Here is a 17,169-nt window from a genome sequence, read left to right on the forward strand (position 1 = left end):
TCCATTTACTGTAACTACACACAGAGAAGATTCAGGCCAAAGAAAACGGCAGAAAGTTTTCAAAGTTTGGGATCATTTCAAACTAAAGCAGACAGAAAACTCTGTACAGTGTAATTACTGTAAGACTGAACTGGTGTACCACAACAGTACAAGTTCCATACTTCTATATCTCAAACACGGTGAAGTTAGTTTGATATTCGGACATTAGACATTCAGAAGCGGTATTTTAGGGACCGTTGACAAATAAAAATCAGTGAAGACATTTTGCGATAACAAGGTGTACCTTGTGGGGGTTTCCAGTTAGATTATTTTGGTACTAGTTTGGGGTCACATGGCATATGTATATTTAAGAAGAAATTAGAATAACTGGGGCACATAGCCAGGTAAGTAACTAGTACCAAATTTAAGTCGTACAGAAATTTCTCGACGGTCCCTAAAATACCGCTTCCGAATGTCTGTCTAATGTCCGAATATTAAACTAACTTCACCGTGTTAATATCCCATTCACACACAGTCCCACTTTAAGTCCACGGAGTTGACACAAGCTTCACACTTAGCTTAAATCAATATGAATGTTCGCACTTAGCATAAATCAATATGATTGCTAGTTGAAAATAAGAATTAAGGCTGGTATAAATGTCTGTGGATTGTGGCTACATGTAGTGGCTATTTAAGACCATAAATCAGTATGTTGGCTAGTTATGATGATCCTAATTTAGCTAAGTTTTCTAAAAGCCTATGAGTCATTCATTTTGATAGCCTCACTCTCTCTCTGTCACACAGACACACACACACACACACACACACACACACACACACCAGTATGTAGAGAGACATTTAAGATGGTTTATTCTCCAAATTACTCTAATTTCATGCTACAGAAAAATGTGTTTAGAAATTTGATGTGTATGGACTCTTGTTCTTGTTCCAAGTTCCCTTCCTGTCCCTTCCTGCCTTCCTGGCACAATGTTTGCCTCTTACAAAAACCACAAAGTCTTCCAGGAAGGCAGGTAAATGCTTATGTCCTGCTTGAGCTGTAGTTAGACTGAAACGTCAAAATTAAGTTGCACAACATAAATGCAATGCTTAGGTATTATTAGGGCCCGAGCCCCGAAGGAGCAAGGCCAGAGGCCTTGCACCGTAGGTGCGGAAGCCCTATTGTTTTCGTTAGAATTTCTTTTTTTTTTTCTTTCTTTTTTTTTTTTTTAAACCTTTCGGGGCATTTTGGACCCCTTATCATGCTCAAAACCTCTTGAAAATCAGCAGACAGGTTGGAATCTGCGGTCGTTAGGACGTCCCCGTGGCTCGGCCCTGGGCGTGGCACACACCCGTTACAGCGCCCCCTGGAAAATCTTGCTGCGTAGCTGATACACACTTGCACGTATCCATGTACAACTTGGTACACACTTAGATCTCATTGAACTGAACAACTTTCACACTGCATGTCATTAAGTCCAATCCACAGGAAGTGAGTTATTTTGAGTTGTTTGCAAAACGCACCCAATGGAATTTGAAATACTCCTCCTAGGGAATTGATACAGCCGCCACCGAACCCAGGCTAAAATGATCTCAAGACATTGATAATGCAAAATTGATGAGGGATTTTTGATATCTCAAACGGTTCAGCCGTGAGAAGCCCTTGAACTTATGGCGAATAAAACAAAACAGGAAGTGGCTAATAACTTCTGTGTACATTAAGTGATCTACATGAAACCTTAGGATTATGTTAAGCATTGAAAGCTGATCACACTAATATGACAACTGTGAGTCTCAGTCATAGCGCCACCAACTGGCAGCAGGAAGTGTGTCACTTTTTGAAATCTCTATGTTCTCCCTTACTTTCACCTGATTTGGTTCAAATCAGTCAGAATAATGACAAGACATGGCTGATGTGAAACAGTGGAGGAATTTGCGATACCTTGAATCGTGTTACTATGGCGACGATTTACGTAAAACATAATAGAAGAAAATTAATCTTCTCATATTTTACGAGTGGAAAGGCCTAATGTTCCAAAATATTTCCCATAGAGAGTGTAAATGTTTATGAGAAAGGCCAGTGTGGCTGGTCCCCGGGCGTGGCACAGGGCAGTCACAGCGCCCCCTGGAACTTTGTCAGAAATATAGCTGCACAGCTCATATTCACTTGCACATATATGCATGAGACGCAGTATACATTTAGATCTCATTGAGCTAAATGACGTTCATCCACCTGTCATGGGATCTGCTTAACAGGCAGTCAGTTATTTTGGGATGTTTGAAAAACACACCCAATGGAATTTGATATACTCCTCCTACAGGATTTGTATGATTTTCACCAAACAGGGTCCAATATGATCTGAAGACATTGAGGATCTAAACTTGATGAGGGATTTTTGATATCTCAAACGGTTCAGCCGTGAGGAGCCCTAAAAAACTTATGGCGAATAAAAGGAAACAGGAAGTGGCTAATAACTTCAGTGTATGTTGTGTGATGTACATCAAACCTCAAATTTATGTTAAGAGAAGAAAGCTGATCACACGGATATGACTACTGTCAGTGTCAGTCATAGCGCCACCAACTGGCAGCAGGAAGTGTGTCACATTAGAAATCTCTAATGTTTTCCCTTACTTTCACCTGATTTGGTTGAAAATCAGTCAGAATAATGTCAAGACATGGCTGATATGAAACTGTGAAGGAATTTGTGATATTGTGAATGATGTTGCTATTGTGAGGACCTAATAGAAAAATATTAATGTTCTTATATCTTAACAGTGGAAAGTCCTAATGTTTCAAAAAATTTTACATAGAAAGAACATCTGGTTATGAGTAATTCTGCTTAGTTTCATGATTTTGTGACGCTCTAACGGCTCACAACAAATTTTTACATTTATCAGTCCATTGACTAGACATGGTTTTGACCTGACTCCTGCAGTACTAGACTATGTCCACTAGAGGCTCTTTTCACTTTATTTTTATTTTTTTTTAATATGGCTTCATGTTCACAATTTACATATACAGAGTCAACCAAAAAATGTATATACACTTCAGGAGAAGAAAAGTAGTATGATGTAAATTATATTAGTATAATATTAATAATATGATCATAATATCATCATAATATCATCATATATATCAATCTATAACGTATAGCAATAAATTTAGTAATGAAATATTTATACAAATTTTTCATTACACCTAAACTGTCCCTTTTGTCTTTATATAGTTTAGAAGGAAAGTCAGTTTTCGTTTTGCCATCAGTGGACTTTGCTGTGATCACTTTCAGTACACCCAAATTGTCACTCTTGTCCTTTTGGTATTTCCCCTTTTAGTGCATGTACCCACTGTGCTCACTGTGTCTGGTGCGCCTGGGCGGCGATGGCACCGTGTAGTGATGGCCCATAGTGTGAGGGCCTGTCATTGCTGCTTGCAGCTATATTTATTATTATTATTATTATTATTATTATTATTATTATTATTTTGTTTTAGGTTGTACTATTTTTACCTTCTTTTGAAGTAATTAAGTTTTTTTTATTTATATATTTATCTTTTGAATGTCAATTAAATGCACTAAATAGGTTTAGATTTTATTTTCATTTTTGTAAATAGGAAACAACTTAGTTGTTCATTTTAAGAGACCTGTATTATTTTCTTTTACATATTTAGTATTCCTCTTTAATAAAGAAAAAGTACTTCTTATCCGATTACTCGATTAATCGATGCAATAATCGGTAGAATACTCAATTACTAAAATAATCGATAGCTGCAGCCCTACATCATATATTTATTAACAGTGATGCTGTCCCTGTCAGTCCAGTTTCTCCAAAAGACGATAGAAAAGTTGTTTATCCCCCTGAGCAACTAATCCAATTCCTAAAGGGGTTGGTGATAGGAAGAGAAAATTAAAGCACTTTGCTCCCTGCTTTTTTTTCTTTTCTTTTCTTTTCTTTTCTTTTCCTTTTTCACTATTTTTTTGCAGTAAGATTAATTCTGCTTTCCTCAGGTGGAGCAACTCTGAACCAGCTGTCATGGCCTCAGGCTTCCAATCATGCAGAACTTGTCCCTCATAAGCCTCGCACCTAACGCACACAACTTTCTACGTGAACCACATATCTGCACTATGACCACCTCCCAGATGAATGGCCATGTAAGTGAGTCAGAAGACAGGGCAGCAGGTACCAGTGATGCCCTGGACTTGTCTGGCCACTGGCACAGAGAGATGGCTGTGGACTGCCCAGGTGAACTAGGTGCCCGCACACTGCCTGTACGTCGCAGTGCCCAGCTGGAACGCATCCGGCAACAGCAGGAGGACCGCAGGAGAAGGGAAGAGGAGGGACGTAGCCGTCAAGAGCTTGAGGTCAACTCCTCCATGCGCCTCAAGAAGCTGGCACAAAACCCCAAGGTGGGCATTGACAACCCCACCTTTGAGCCCTTGGAAGGTCCTGGCATGTCACTAGGGCAGCTGCAGGGCTTCAATGGGGCACCAAGACTTTTGGGTGAGTAATGACCATTGCATTCAGTACTAATGGCACCTTGTGCTATCTCTGGTTTCCTCAGAAGTTTGAATATAACCAGTTTCCTCTTCAGGATTACTCAAACAAGAGTATCTGCCAAGCCCTGTTTCTGGCCACCTCTTCCACTGTAATTTTAAAACATCTCAGTCTGTGGCTAATTAAACACAAACCGTCAAATTTAATGGGTGCACACTGAGGAAGTTATGAGACAATTATGTGGCAGACGAACAATTCATTCATAAGAACATGCAGATACAACTCAAGAGCTTCAGTTAATGTTCACATCAAACATCATAATGGGTGGGAAAATGTCATCTGTGAGCTTAACTGTGGCAAGGTTGTTGGTGCCAGAGGGGCTGGTTTGTGTATTGCAGAAACTGCTGATATCCTGGGATTTTTCCAACAGTCTCTAGACTTTATACAGAACGGTGTATAAAAACATTTTGTGAGTGAGAGAGGCGAGCAAGAACTGACAGGAAGTCTTTAGTAACTCAAATAAGAATGTGATCAGATTTTACAAAGCACAACACATCAGTGTTAATTTTGACAGCGAGTTATGATTTAGTTTTAGTCATAATTTAGTCAACTTAATAACTTTAGTTTTAGTCTAGCTTTAGCTGACTAAATATCACAAGATTTTAGTTGACAATTTTAAATTTAGTCGATGAAAATATTGTAAAAGTGAAAAGGCATTTTTTAAAAGTTTCCCTTAAACTTCTGAAGTTATTATTTCCACCTAGATGAAATGAGACCTCTGTTAACCTTTTACTGTACAATAAACAGACATTTTTTCACATAAAAAAAAAATAGAGAATTCATAATTTACTTGGGCTTGTTTAATCAAAAAAGAGCATGGCAATAACAGTAATAAACAATGAACAGTAAACCTGCTCTCTCTAAATTTTGTATGAACTGACATTCATACATTTGTATGTACTTTCAATTATTTCAACAACTGAAATAGACGAAACATTTCCAAGAATGTGCACTGCTATCCTGTATGCTCTTCATAAAAGGATATGCATTGTTTTTAAGTAGCTGCATATGACATTCTTCAGGAAACAGAATACTGTAAGAACAACAGTGCCATTAGTGCAAAAACAATAAAATAAGTCAAGCTTCAGTAATTTTGTGTTTATCTTCAATTATTTTAACAGCTGAAATTCTGAAAAACATTTCACAGAAAAAGTGCTGTACTGCAAGGGTCTGTACTGCTTCTCTCCCTGAATAATTAGTCTAACCATTAGTGGTGGTGTTCCCTTAGCAGAGACACACCTTCGAATGGATTTTGCTTCAAGTGTCGCTTCAAGTTTGTTGTTGTTGCCAGTCATTATTGTTCCACATGGTTTACAAAGTCTTATTTTCCTTTACATCAAATGTGAAATGGGGTCATAGGCGCATGGACATTTTGTCATCCAGAAACCGCGCACATCAGGGCTAGTCATGCTGACCTCTCCTGGTAGATCAAATGTGTGTTTGTAACCTCTGTCCCACACAAAGTGATAAGTTGTGATTGGATAGGCTGCCAACATGTCCCACCTTTATCCCTCACTAGTCCCTAACTTTCATAGACTAAATTAGTTCTGATTGGATCTCATCTTTGGCGCTTATTTTCGTCACATTTTTATTAGCTGACAAAATTGTAATAGGTTTTGTCCTTGTGCATTAGTTTTTATTTAGTTATCTCATTTTCATCTAAAAAAAAAAAAAAAAAAAAAAGGTTGATAAAAACAATGACGAAAATGATCGGTCAACAAAATTAACACTGCAAGACATCAAAGTTTGAGGTACGTGGCTGACAACAGCAGAGGGCCACACATGAAACTGAAACTGGACATTTCCAGACCAGGTGATTTTTTTTTTTTTTTTTTTTTTCCTTTTTTTTTTTTTTCCCCCCCTCTTCTCTTTTTTTTCTTTCTCCCCTAATCTTTCACTATCCAGACTAGGTGAGTCTGTGCCCATGATAGCCTCAGATTGCTGTTCTTAGCCAACAGAAGTGGAACCCAGTACTCTCAGCTGTTACCCATCCACCTCAAGGTTCAATGATTCATGCATGCTGAGAAGCCTTTCTGCTTACCATGGTTGTAAAGAATGAGTCACTGTATCCTTTTAGGCAGCTCAAATTGACATTTTTCTTTGACCATTCTTATCAAGGCATTTCCACCAATGTGTTTTTTTGGTTGGTTGGTTTATTTTGCCTCATTCTGTGTAAATTCTAGAAACTGTTCTGTGTGAAAATCCCAGGAGATTAGTAGTTCTGGTACCAGCATTCATGCCATGATCAAAGTTACAGAGATCACACTTTTGTCATTCTGATATTTAAATAGTGCATATTAACTAAAGCTCTTGACCTCAATCTGCATTTTTTTACATTGTCCTGCTGCCACATCCATGAAATAATTGGCTGATTAGATAACTGCATGAATTTTTTAATAAAGTAGATGGTGAGAAATGCACATTTCTGTTTGAGACAAATTCTGTGCTGATATAGAAGTGTTAAAGGCAGAGTTCACACAGTATGCTGACTGTGGTGCTGCTGCTTCTATCTCTTGTAACTAAATACAAGAAAGATAAAATACACAATGTAGGTACACAAAGTGGATATAAAAAGCCTACACACACCTGTTAAAGATGCATGTTTTTGTAACGTAAGATGGAACCAAGATAAATCAATCTTGTCAGAGGAGGTTAGGGGGTTGTCTGAGTGTGTCAGTGATAGTGAATTCCTGAGAAAGGAGCAGGGGCCCCTGTAAGTACTAGCTTAATTAAAAAAACTCCCCTGAGTCATTCTGTCTAAGCCTTCACTGTTGCTGTTATATGACAACTTTCACAGACTTTTTTCTTTCACTGTTTCTTCTGTATTACATCTTGATTCATTAGCTCTTAAATGTCTAAATTTGCTTATTGTTTTGCACTACTCTGGGAGATGAATTCTATTTTATTACTCCCTAAAAGTTACAGTAAGCCTTATATTTTAACATCAGCCAACTTCCCAGAATGCAAATAAACTCCCCTTCACCTCCTCCAGTGTACAGTCCTTAGGCATGCTCTTAGGGTCTTCATTCAGAAGACAGATTTGCACAGGTAAAGTAGGTCAAAGTAGCATTCTTAATAGTGATTTGTATTTTTAATGGTCCTCTAACACTTTAAGCTATGCTTTTATTGTGCTTTGGTTTTAGCCTTTGGATTAAACATTTATCCAGTTGAAGGCCATTTGGAGAACCAGCACAGAGAGTCTCTTCATTTATCACAGTCATCAGTTATCAGTTTTTGCATTTTGTTTGTCCCTGTGTGTGCCCTTGTTTGCCCATTTGTACATTGGTGTGTGTGTGTGTGTGTGTGTGTGCGTTTGTGTGTGTTGACAGATTTGGAAGAGTTGCTGATGTCTCTGAAGCAGGTACAGCACTGTCTGGGTGATGCTCAAAGTCAGGAGGATGTGGAACTGGTGCTACAGCTTGTACAGAAGCCTGACTTCCAGAAGGCCTTCAACATCCACAATGCTGTGGCACTACACATGAACCGGCCAAGTCCTCCCTTTCCTGTCACAGACCGTGCACAAAGCCTTGCGCATGAGGTCATATACAATTAATTACCATATTATTTTAACAATATTAATATTCTATTTCTTTATTTTAACTATGTTATTAGTTTATTTTTTCCTCAATCAATGGTGACATTAGTTCAAAAAATGCTAAAGTAATACCACTACATTGACACAAAGATATTTAAAATTTATGTAAAAAATAATTTTTGAAGAGCTTCGGTTAATGTAAACTTCAAACATCAGATCTAAGAAAAAGTGTCATCATTATGAGTTATTTAATGGTATGGATGTTGGTATTAGTAGGGCTGGTTTGAGTATTACATTACATTAACTGCTGATTTGGGATTTTCACACACAACAGTCTATAGAGTTTACAGAATGGTGCGAAAACCAAATACATTAAGTTAGCCACATTTCTTTGAGTTCTATCAAATAACATTTTGAAAAGAGAAATCAGGAAAATGATTACCAAATGCCGGGAAGGATACAGTAACTCAAATAATCGTTCTTAAGCTATAGTGAGCAGAAAAGCATCCCAGCATGCACAAAACATCAACCTTGAGGTGGCAGAAGACAACATTGGGTTCCACTCCGGTCAGCCAAGAACAAGAATCTGAGAAAATACTGGGCACAGATGCATAGAAACTGGACCATCAATTGTTTGTTTTTTGCACTTTTATAGTTCACTGCAACTGGTTGTCAGAGCCCCAGCTCACTCTGCTCTGTAGGTGTAATTGCTGTAATCTGTGATGAGCCCAGTCACTGTTTTGCTATCTGTAGACTTTGTTGACAATCTTGCTTGAAGAGAAAGTAGATCATGGGGCTCAGCATGCATCCCTGAGAGACACAAATTAAACTAGTTATTTATATCATTTCTGTGGTTTCTACACACATTGGTCAAAGGTTTGTTTACCTTTACTTTTCAGTGTAAGTATGACCGATGTCTGACTAATGATTGAAATGAGAGTTTAATGAGTTTTCAGAGACATTCATAAAGCTACATTTTTTCCAGCTAGCTTTGTTAATTTGGAAAATCCCAAACATTTAAGAAACGTCTCTGTATTAAGAAACACTCAGATGTTCTGGTAAAACACCTCAATTGCTGCCTGTGCAGAATGTTTTGGCAAGTAATGAGTTGCAAAAACATGAGGTATCGTTGCAGTTTCGTTAAACATGTTGTGGGAAGGGCATTCGAAGATGCAGTTACACTAAACAGAGCTCCAAGCACATTTTATTTCACCCTTCCACCTTAACTGGTACAAATTAAGTTCTGTTTTAACTGTGGTGTTTACCAATTGTGGTATTTAACAGAGACTGCATTTTTTTTTGTTAGGTCCAGGCAATTCTGCACAACAGCTCGCAGAAAGAGAGTCTTGATCTGATCACTTTGCTCAAAAGCCCTCACATGCTGGTAAGTGTCATTTGCACCCTGCATGTGGCTGTCCTTCTGCTTCTTCTGGTGAAATAAAATTTCAGATATAATTGCATGTGTTCTAAAGTCCAAGCCCCTGTTTTCAACATGTGCCTGAGTGCTCATGCTTGTGATTACTTTGTCACGGCTAATGGCTGTGAAAATTAGCTTTCTGATACAAGACTTGAGCATTTTCAGTTTTTCTCTTTCTCTCTAGGCACTTATGCTGGCCCATGACAGTGTGGCTGAGCAGGAGATGCAACCAGAGTCTGTGGGTCCTCTTGAAAGCCCATGCGAGACCCTCACACAGTGGGGAGGTGAGACTGTCAAGATTGTACGTATAGAGAAGTCCAAGGACATCCCACTGGTGAGAACACTATTCAGATGTTCTTTAAATCGTCCTTTTGTCCTGATCTCAGTTTTAATACAATACTATGTGTCTGTAGGGAGCCACAGTGAGAAATGACATGGATAGTGTGATTATTAGTCGGATTGTGAAAGGAGGGGCAGCAGAGCGCAGTGGACTGCTTCATGAAGGAGATGAGATATTGGAGATAAACGGAGTTGAGATCCGAGGCAAAGATGTCAATGAAGTGTTTGATATCCTGGTAAGAGAAGAAAGATCCTGGCATTGAAGTTGGAACATATAAATGGAGCTCTAAAACAAATTGAGGATATAGATTCACTAAAAGATGTTTAAAGAAGTATATATGATTCATAAGCATTTTAATTGTGTGTCTTCAGGCAGAGATGCATGGCACGTTGACCTTTATTCTGATTCCCAGCCCGCATATTAAACCTCCTCCCATTAAAGAGACTGTGGTGGGTTTAACATGCTAGATCTTGACCTACTTAAATGCTTATTAAATGCTTTTTTTTATTGTTTTAGCATTTAACATTTTTGTTTTTTTCTACAGGTGCATGTGAAAGCACATTTTGACTATGACCCTTCTGATGACCCGTATGTACCGTGCCGGGAGTTGGGTCTCTGCTTTCAGAAAGGAGACATTTTACATATCATCAGCCAGGATGACCCTAACTGGTGGCAGGCCTACAGAGATGGAGATGAAGAAAACCAACCACTAGCTGGGCTGGTGCCAGGTACCCGAGAGTACTTGTATTGATAGCACCTGTATTGATTACATATTGATTCTAATGGAATCACAAAATGAAAGGTGTCTGTCTAGCTACCCATGTATAGCATGTCGACTGGTTTCTGTAATCATTAACTCAGTTCGGTTCTGTTTTATTTCTATAGCACTTTCAGCCATGGACATTGGCAAAAAAACCTATATTTTAAAGAATATATTTTAAAGAACATATTGTAAAGAAATACATATGTAGATTTGGATCTCTAATGAGCATGCTAGTCACATCAATGGGGCAGGAAAAACTCCATGAGACAACATGCGAAAGAAGCATTTGGAGAAATCCGGCTCAAAAAGGATCAGATCCTCTTCTGGCTCATATTTGATAGTGGAACTATAAATCATTACTCTTTCTCAATTGCGTAGGTCACACAGTACTAGGTATGTTGAAAGGATGTACAGTATGGGTATCACAGTGTTTGTGATTACAGCAGCAGTTCTTTGGTACAGGTCTATAGTATCCATTAGACTCCAAGACTTCCTACACAGTATTGCATTGATTATATTATGTTACCATACCTGCCCTCTGTTATGGATTTGGTCAACCATTATGGTTATTGTAGTTGACAGTGAAATACTTCTCTGTCTACTTTTTTTTTTTTACTGCTAGCCTGCATATTTTTTTTTTTGTCTGTGGAAGAACAAACATCTAGATAAATGCCAGCTATTTGGCCATTTACCCTGTAAAGGGAAAAGACAAAAATATAGAAATTTATGGAATATGGAACAAGGCAACCTCACAACCACATGCTGGGTAACAAGTTCACGCTCAAAAATATACTAAAAGTTCATTCTTTAAAATGGCAGATGGGCCAATCGAATCTGGAATTAAATGTGCTTCATATGTCTGAACTTTCAACAACTGTAGTGCGTTTTGTTTATGCCAAGGAAATGGAGTATGTTCTGAATTCAGTAATGTGAAGTAAATTTAAATAACATATCATATATATATGATAACAAATATCATATAGCTAACATTGTATAGTTAATATTAAATCAAAAATATTTTTTAACATCTGTTTATAAAACAGATCCAAAAGAGAAAACAGGATGAAGATTTCCTGATCAACACTGTGAATATACTGGCCTTGTGGAAATGAAGCAACTTTTTGTCTAAAGAAATATGTCAAAATATCCACTTGTATTTTTTGGGAAATAATCTTAAGCTTAGTATTCATTATATTAAAGAGCTGTCATTAATGAACATATAGCCAGGTTGTTTTATTTTAATTCTTTCACTTTCATTTCAATGTTGCTGTTAAAAGCAAAAGAATGTGAATATGGCAGTCTCTGAGAGTATGAAGAAAAAGATTCTGCAGGCCAGTCTGATGAGACAAATATTTCATTCTTTGAACTCCAAAGTGCAGAGTACTGATGCAGTTTTGAGACAAGTGTCTGAGTTTCTGAATGTCCTTGAGTGGCCCAGCCAAAGACCAGTGTTTAACCCCATATATCTGTGTGTGGAGAGACATGAAGATTGAAGAATTGGAGACAGGCCAAATACAGCATTGCAAATTTTTTTAGACACTTATCCACAAAGACAAGAGGCTATAATTGCCAAACCCACTGAAATGTGTTGACATTTGTATTTTTGTACATTTGTACAGGTAAGACCTTTCAGCAGCAAAGAGAAGCCATGAAACAAACAATTGAAGAAGATAAAGAACCTGAAAAATCAGGTAAGCACTAACATGCACATACATATAGTCGTTTACTGGCTTGTCATACCTAATATTAAGTAAGTTTTGTTTAGTTCTGATAGTTTTGTTCTAATTTGTCCAAGTAATGGAATTGTTTGCTATGTCATACATTCCAACACATAATCTGAAATTATTGATTAGGGAAGCTGTGGTGTGCAAAGAAGAACAAGAAAAAGAGGAAGAAACTGCTATATAATGCCAACAAGACTGATGGTAAGTCAGTTTTTGTTTTTACTCTCATATCTGTAAATCCTTAAGGCATTATAAAAGCATGCTGTGACTTTTTTAATACATGCATTAATATAGCTTTATATAAATGAAAACTCAGACAGTCCAAAAAAAAAGTGAAAGCAAGTGATTATGCAAGAATAGTGACAAAATGAAAAGTCAGAAATATTTGAATTTTTGTTGGTAAAGACAAAACTGCTGACAAAGATTAAAATGTAAATAATGAAACAGCAGTTTTTTGGTATCAAGTTGCATTTTTGTTGTATTAAATTGAAAAAAAAGAAGGAAATTTAAAAATGGCTAGTGATGACACAGCAGTAAGTAGCTGCTATAAAATAGAACTAATTTGCCTTGTGGATGTTCCTGAACATAAAATGTTCAATTTATAAAAGAGCAAATAACATAATGGGTAATTAAAGAACGGAGTGGTATTAGAGAAATAAAAACACTATTATAATACCATCAGCAGTGGTGTGAACCTCTAACCCTCTAGGGGCCATGCTGCTCCATTAGAAAATCTGTACATTTTAAAGTTTAGTGCATCAGTCTGTTGCCCTTTATTTATACATGGTATAAATCTTTTATGCAAGTGTGAAATATTTTCAGTTAAAATTGTGGTGGGACAAATTGACTAGACTAGCAGGCTGCCTCAATCTAGGTAATTCATGGGAAGCACTCAATTGAAACCATTCATAGACATCCACTCATGCTCATTTACATTAAACAAACATAGACATAATTGCCATGGCACTAAAAGGTTAATGAACTGTTATGTAATGTTTTCTCAAAATTAGTAGCCCTGAACACCATTAGTGTCACAATTACAATTAATTTGCTTTGTAAAGTGCTTTGGGTCTTATTATATTATAGACTTCCATGCAAGAGAAGTCCATGTAAAGAGTTCTGTCATCTACATTCTGTCATACACAATCATCCTGTCTCTCAGACTATGACAATGAGGAGATTCTTACCTATGAGGAGATGGCACTGTATCACCAGCCAGCTAATCGCAAACGTCCCATTGCTCTGATTGGTCCTCCAAACTGTGGGCAGAATGAGCTGAGACAGAGACTGCTGTCTAGTGATCCTGAAAGATTTGGAGGTGCTGTTCCTCGTAAGTGTTAGCTGTTGGCTAATTAAGAATGTTTTGTGTTGTCTGCTATCCCTAATGTTCTAAGCCAGAGACTGTTTTCCCACCAGACACTACACGGAACCGGAGAGATGGTGAAGTGAATGGGCGTGACTACCACTTTGTGTCAAGGCAAGCCTTTGAGATGGATGCTGCTGCAGGGAAGTTCATTGAGTCGGGAGAGTTTGAGAAGAACCTCTATGGCACCAGCACAGATTCCGTGCGGCAGCTTATCAATAGCAGCAAGATTTGCCTCCTGTGTCTGCACACCCAGGTGAGAGAGAGAGATAAATGTGGGATGAGGGATTTTTCCTAAGATTGTTATTGACTGTTGACTATACAATATATTCTTTAGTCTTTGAAGGTACTGCGCAGCTCTGACCTCAAGCCCTATATTATCTTCATTGCACCACCCTCCCAGGAACGACTACGTGCCCTCTTGGCTAAAGATAACAAGAACCCAAAGGTAATTAATGGGTTTTTGTTTAATTAGAAGGAGATACTAGCTGGTATGTTGTTGCAATCTACATGCTAAAAGCTGTATTACATCATAAGATATTGATATCGTTATAATAATCCATTGAAGTAAATTCAGATGAGTTTTATTGGCATGGCCAAAAGAAGATGGCAGTGTCAAAATGTGTTAGCATGGCAAAGCATTTTATGAAGTGTATTTTCATATTACTTCAAATATACATTTATGTTTAATCTCACTGAATACTTTTCTCTTCCTCTCTGTGAAGCCTGAAGAGCTGAGGGACATAATTGAGAAAGCAAGGGAGATGGAGCAGAACTTTGGGCACTTGTTCGATGCTGCAATTGTGAACACTGACCAGGAGAAGGCTTATCAGGAGCTGTTGCGCCTCATCAACAAACTGGACACAGAGCCTCAGTGGGTTCCTTCATCTTGGCTGCGCTGAGATTACTCTTCATAAGACACACACACAAAACCCAACATAACCATGCTGTGCATGGGCTTTGTAGAGTTTGGCTGATTATGTGACAGAATAATTGAATATTTGCTGTCTGGCATTCTGTGTATCTATATTTATTCATAATCTGAACTCATACACGATTGTTTTAGTTCTATTGACTTAATAGACTGTTGAATTAACAGCCCACATTCTGAGCAATATAAGAATTTTACCAGCATATGGTAGTCACAGTAGAGTCTTAGTGCTTTTGTACAACATAATTATAAATAACACATTATTTATAATTTGAAAATTATGTTTTCTAATAAGAGTCAAGGGGTCTAGGTTTATCATCAGAGCTCTTCTGTACTGTTGACTGGGGACAGCCATTATATATTCTGCAGATCAGTCCATGTAACTGAGCTTGAATCTCTGGATTGTTTTTTTCAGCTAGAAACTACTTTCTGCAACACAGTAACTTAAAATTTATCAGTTCCCCTTGGCCTTTTTTTTTTGTCTCCCACTGTGGTGGAGATGTCATTCATATGCTTAAATTTGAATGGCTTGTGGCTACAATTTTGTTAAGGACAGATGTGGATCATTTACTTTTCCAAAACATCCTGATATTGATGAAGCACAGGCTTTGAGCTGCATTATAAGCCTTTCTTATTATGTAACTCTGACTTTTGGTGGAGACTGCATCCTCTCTGAATAACAAGGCTTCTAAGCCATTAAAAAAATCCAAAAGCTATAACAGGCTGTTGCCCTCCCCATTCCAGCTTACTCAGTTTTTCATTCTGATAGCAATCAACACAACTGTTCATGTAATAACAAATAAATAGTGTATGTGTGTGTCTGTGTTGATTGTGGTTGATTGATTTCTGTTGCAGTATTCACATGCACTTCCAGACCTCAGAAGTGTGACCAGTATTGTAAACAGTATTTTGGATTAATACAATAAGGTTCACCTACTGAGCGTAACTGCTACCCTTTTTTAAAAGTTATGTCTTTTCTCTTGTTTAAATGAAATGTCAATCCTGTCTTGTGTACACATTTTCATTACATGCTGGTTTTCTATGTTTTTTTTTTTTATCTGTGATGTGTTAGGGCTCTTAGAACTATGGACTTATTCTTAAAAGTGCTATGTGGGAAAACAACTGTATCTGTGTTGGTCACTTGTCCACCATCTTGTATAGAGTTCATGAGTTTATTGTTGATGTTCTAAATCTCCAGCAGAATATTGATTGTTTAAATTTAGATCTGTTTAAAAGAAAGGCTGTCACTGAAATGTAGAGGGAAGGCAAGTATTATCTTGTGGTTAAACACTGGAAACAGCTTTATTAAATTGTCTTATATTTCAAAATCAGCTTATATATTTATATTTACAAAATAAATCATCCACACAATATAATCCTTTTGTTTACTCGGTCTGGCCAGACCCATTCCCTGCTGTCTATAATCAATATTCTCAACCCAGCTGAGATAGCAGTATGCTAATTAACTGGAAGTAGAACTAATGAATGTAAAAATATCAATCATCTTTTTGTCTAAGTAAACTCCAGCTGATTTTGGATGCATTGTACATGTAAATAATTAAAAATCCCGATTGATAGAATGTGGTGTTTTATGCAAGGTTTTTATAGTATTCATAATGTATTCATAATGCACAAGTCCGAGACTTTCCCGAAATGACTGTTGCTGGTATTTATTATACAATCCTTACACCTCATCACTCAGGTTCTCTTTTCTCTACTTGCATTTTATACATGCTAAACCACATGTAGAACTATGCTTTGCAGCTGTGCTCAGCCCGAGGTTTTTTTGTTTTGTTTTGTTCTCCAAAAATTCTGATGCTGTGTTTTGCTCTTCTGATTTTACACTCCCTTGTAAAGCTGTGTCAGAGATTCATAATTATTTGTGGCATGGATTCTGCGATATGTAAACTTTCCTTTGAGAATCTGGTCCATGATTGCATTTTGGCATCATGCAAATCCTATAGATTTTTCAGGTGCATTTTCATGCTGCTCCAGCATGAGCTTTGGGATGAGCTTCAGGAGTCAGATCAGGTGACTGGGAAGGTCACTGAAGAACCCTGTGAAACTCTGTGATTCATTCAAACTGGTTCATTCAACCACTTTTTATGTTTTGTGACACCTTATTTCCAGATACATAGACTTAAAATAATGCATTATAATATTTTATGAACATACTATCATTTCTATTGAGAATGCAGACAAAAAAGCAGTGGTAATAGACATTCAGGTAACAGTTATGGAATTACCCACTTTTAAATATAGCAAGAAACAGTCCCTGGGGACAAGCAATGATGATCAGTGATTGGTCTGTATGATGACCACAGGGTGATTATTGGGAACACAGGCTTCTGAAAGCACAAGTCAGGCTTGACAAATGGGTGATGAGTTGACCAAACCAAACCAAACTCTTCTAACTCATCAACCTCTTTATCGCCACCACTAGCTGCAATATGTGCTGGGAGCTGAAAGTGAAAGTCCTGCACTTAAACTCCTAGATTTGTAAATGGGCTCTTTTAAAAGAAGAAGAAGCTGGCTGTATATGTTTATTTATTTTGAATGAGGTTGTTGG

The 17,169-nt window shown here is 37.5% G+C and overlaps 1 protein-coding gene across 1 annotated transcript in view; it reads left to right on the forward strand.

Annotated features, from left to right (window-relative positions):
• pals1a (protein associated with LIN7 1, MAGUK p55 family member a) overlaps positions 1-16,183 on the forward strand; it is a 26,875-nt gene extending 10,692 nt beyond the window's left edge. Inside the window, exons 2-14 of the mRNA XM_058399331.1 lie at positions 3,981-4,473; positions 7,857-8,065; positions 9,369-9,446; positions 9,664-9,813; positions 9,893-10,054; positions 10,191-10,268; positions 10,364-10,547; positions 12,202-12,273; positions 12,436-12,507; positions 13,469-13,636; positions 13,723-13,925; positions 14,007-14,117; positions 14,395-16,183. Coding sequence (XP_058255314.1) covers positions 4,026-4,473; positions 7,857-8,065; positions 9,369-9,446; positions 9,664-9,813; positions 9,893-10,054; positions 10,191-10,268; positions 10,364-10,547; positions 12,202-12,273; positions 12,436-12,507; positions 13,469-13,636; positions 13,723-13,925; positions 14,007-14,117; positions 14,395-14,571 — 2,112 coding nt within the window. The 5' untranslated portion in view covers positions 3,981-4,025 and the 3' untranslated portion in view covers positions 14,572-16,183. The remainder of the gene's footprint in view (positions 1-3,980; positions 4,474-7,856; positions 8,066-9,368; positions 9,447-9,663; positions 9,814-9,892; positions 10,055-10,190; positions 10,269-10,363; positions 10,548-12,201; positions 12,274-12,435; positions 12,508-13,468; positions 13,637-13,722; positions 13,926-14,006; positions 14,118-14,394) is intronic.
• The last annotated feature ends 986 nt before the right edge of the window (positions 16,184-17,169 follow it).

This window comes from Hemibagrus wyckioides, linkage group LG09 (assembly GCF_019097595.1).
Source record: "Hemibagrus wyckioides isolate EC202008001 linkage group LG09, SWU_Hwy_1.0, whole genome shotgun sequence".
Lineage (NCBI taxonomy): Eukaryota > Metazoa > Chordata > Actinopteri > Siluriformes > Bagridae > Hemibagrus > Hemibagrus wyckioides.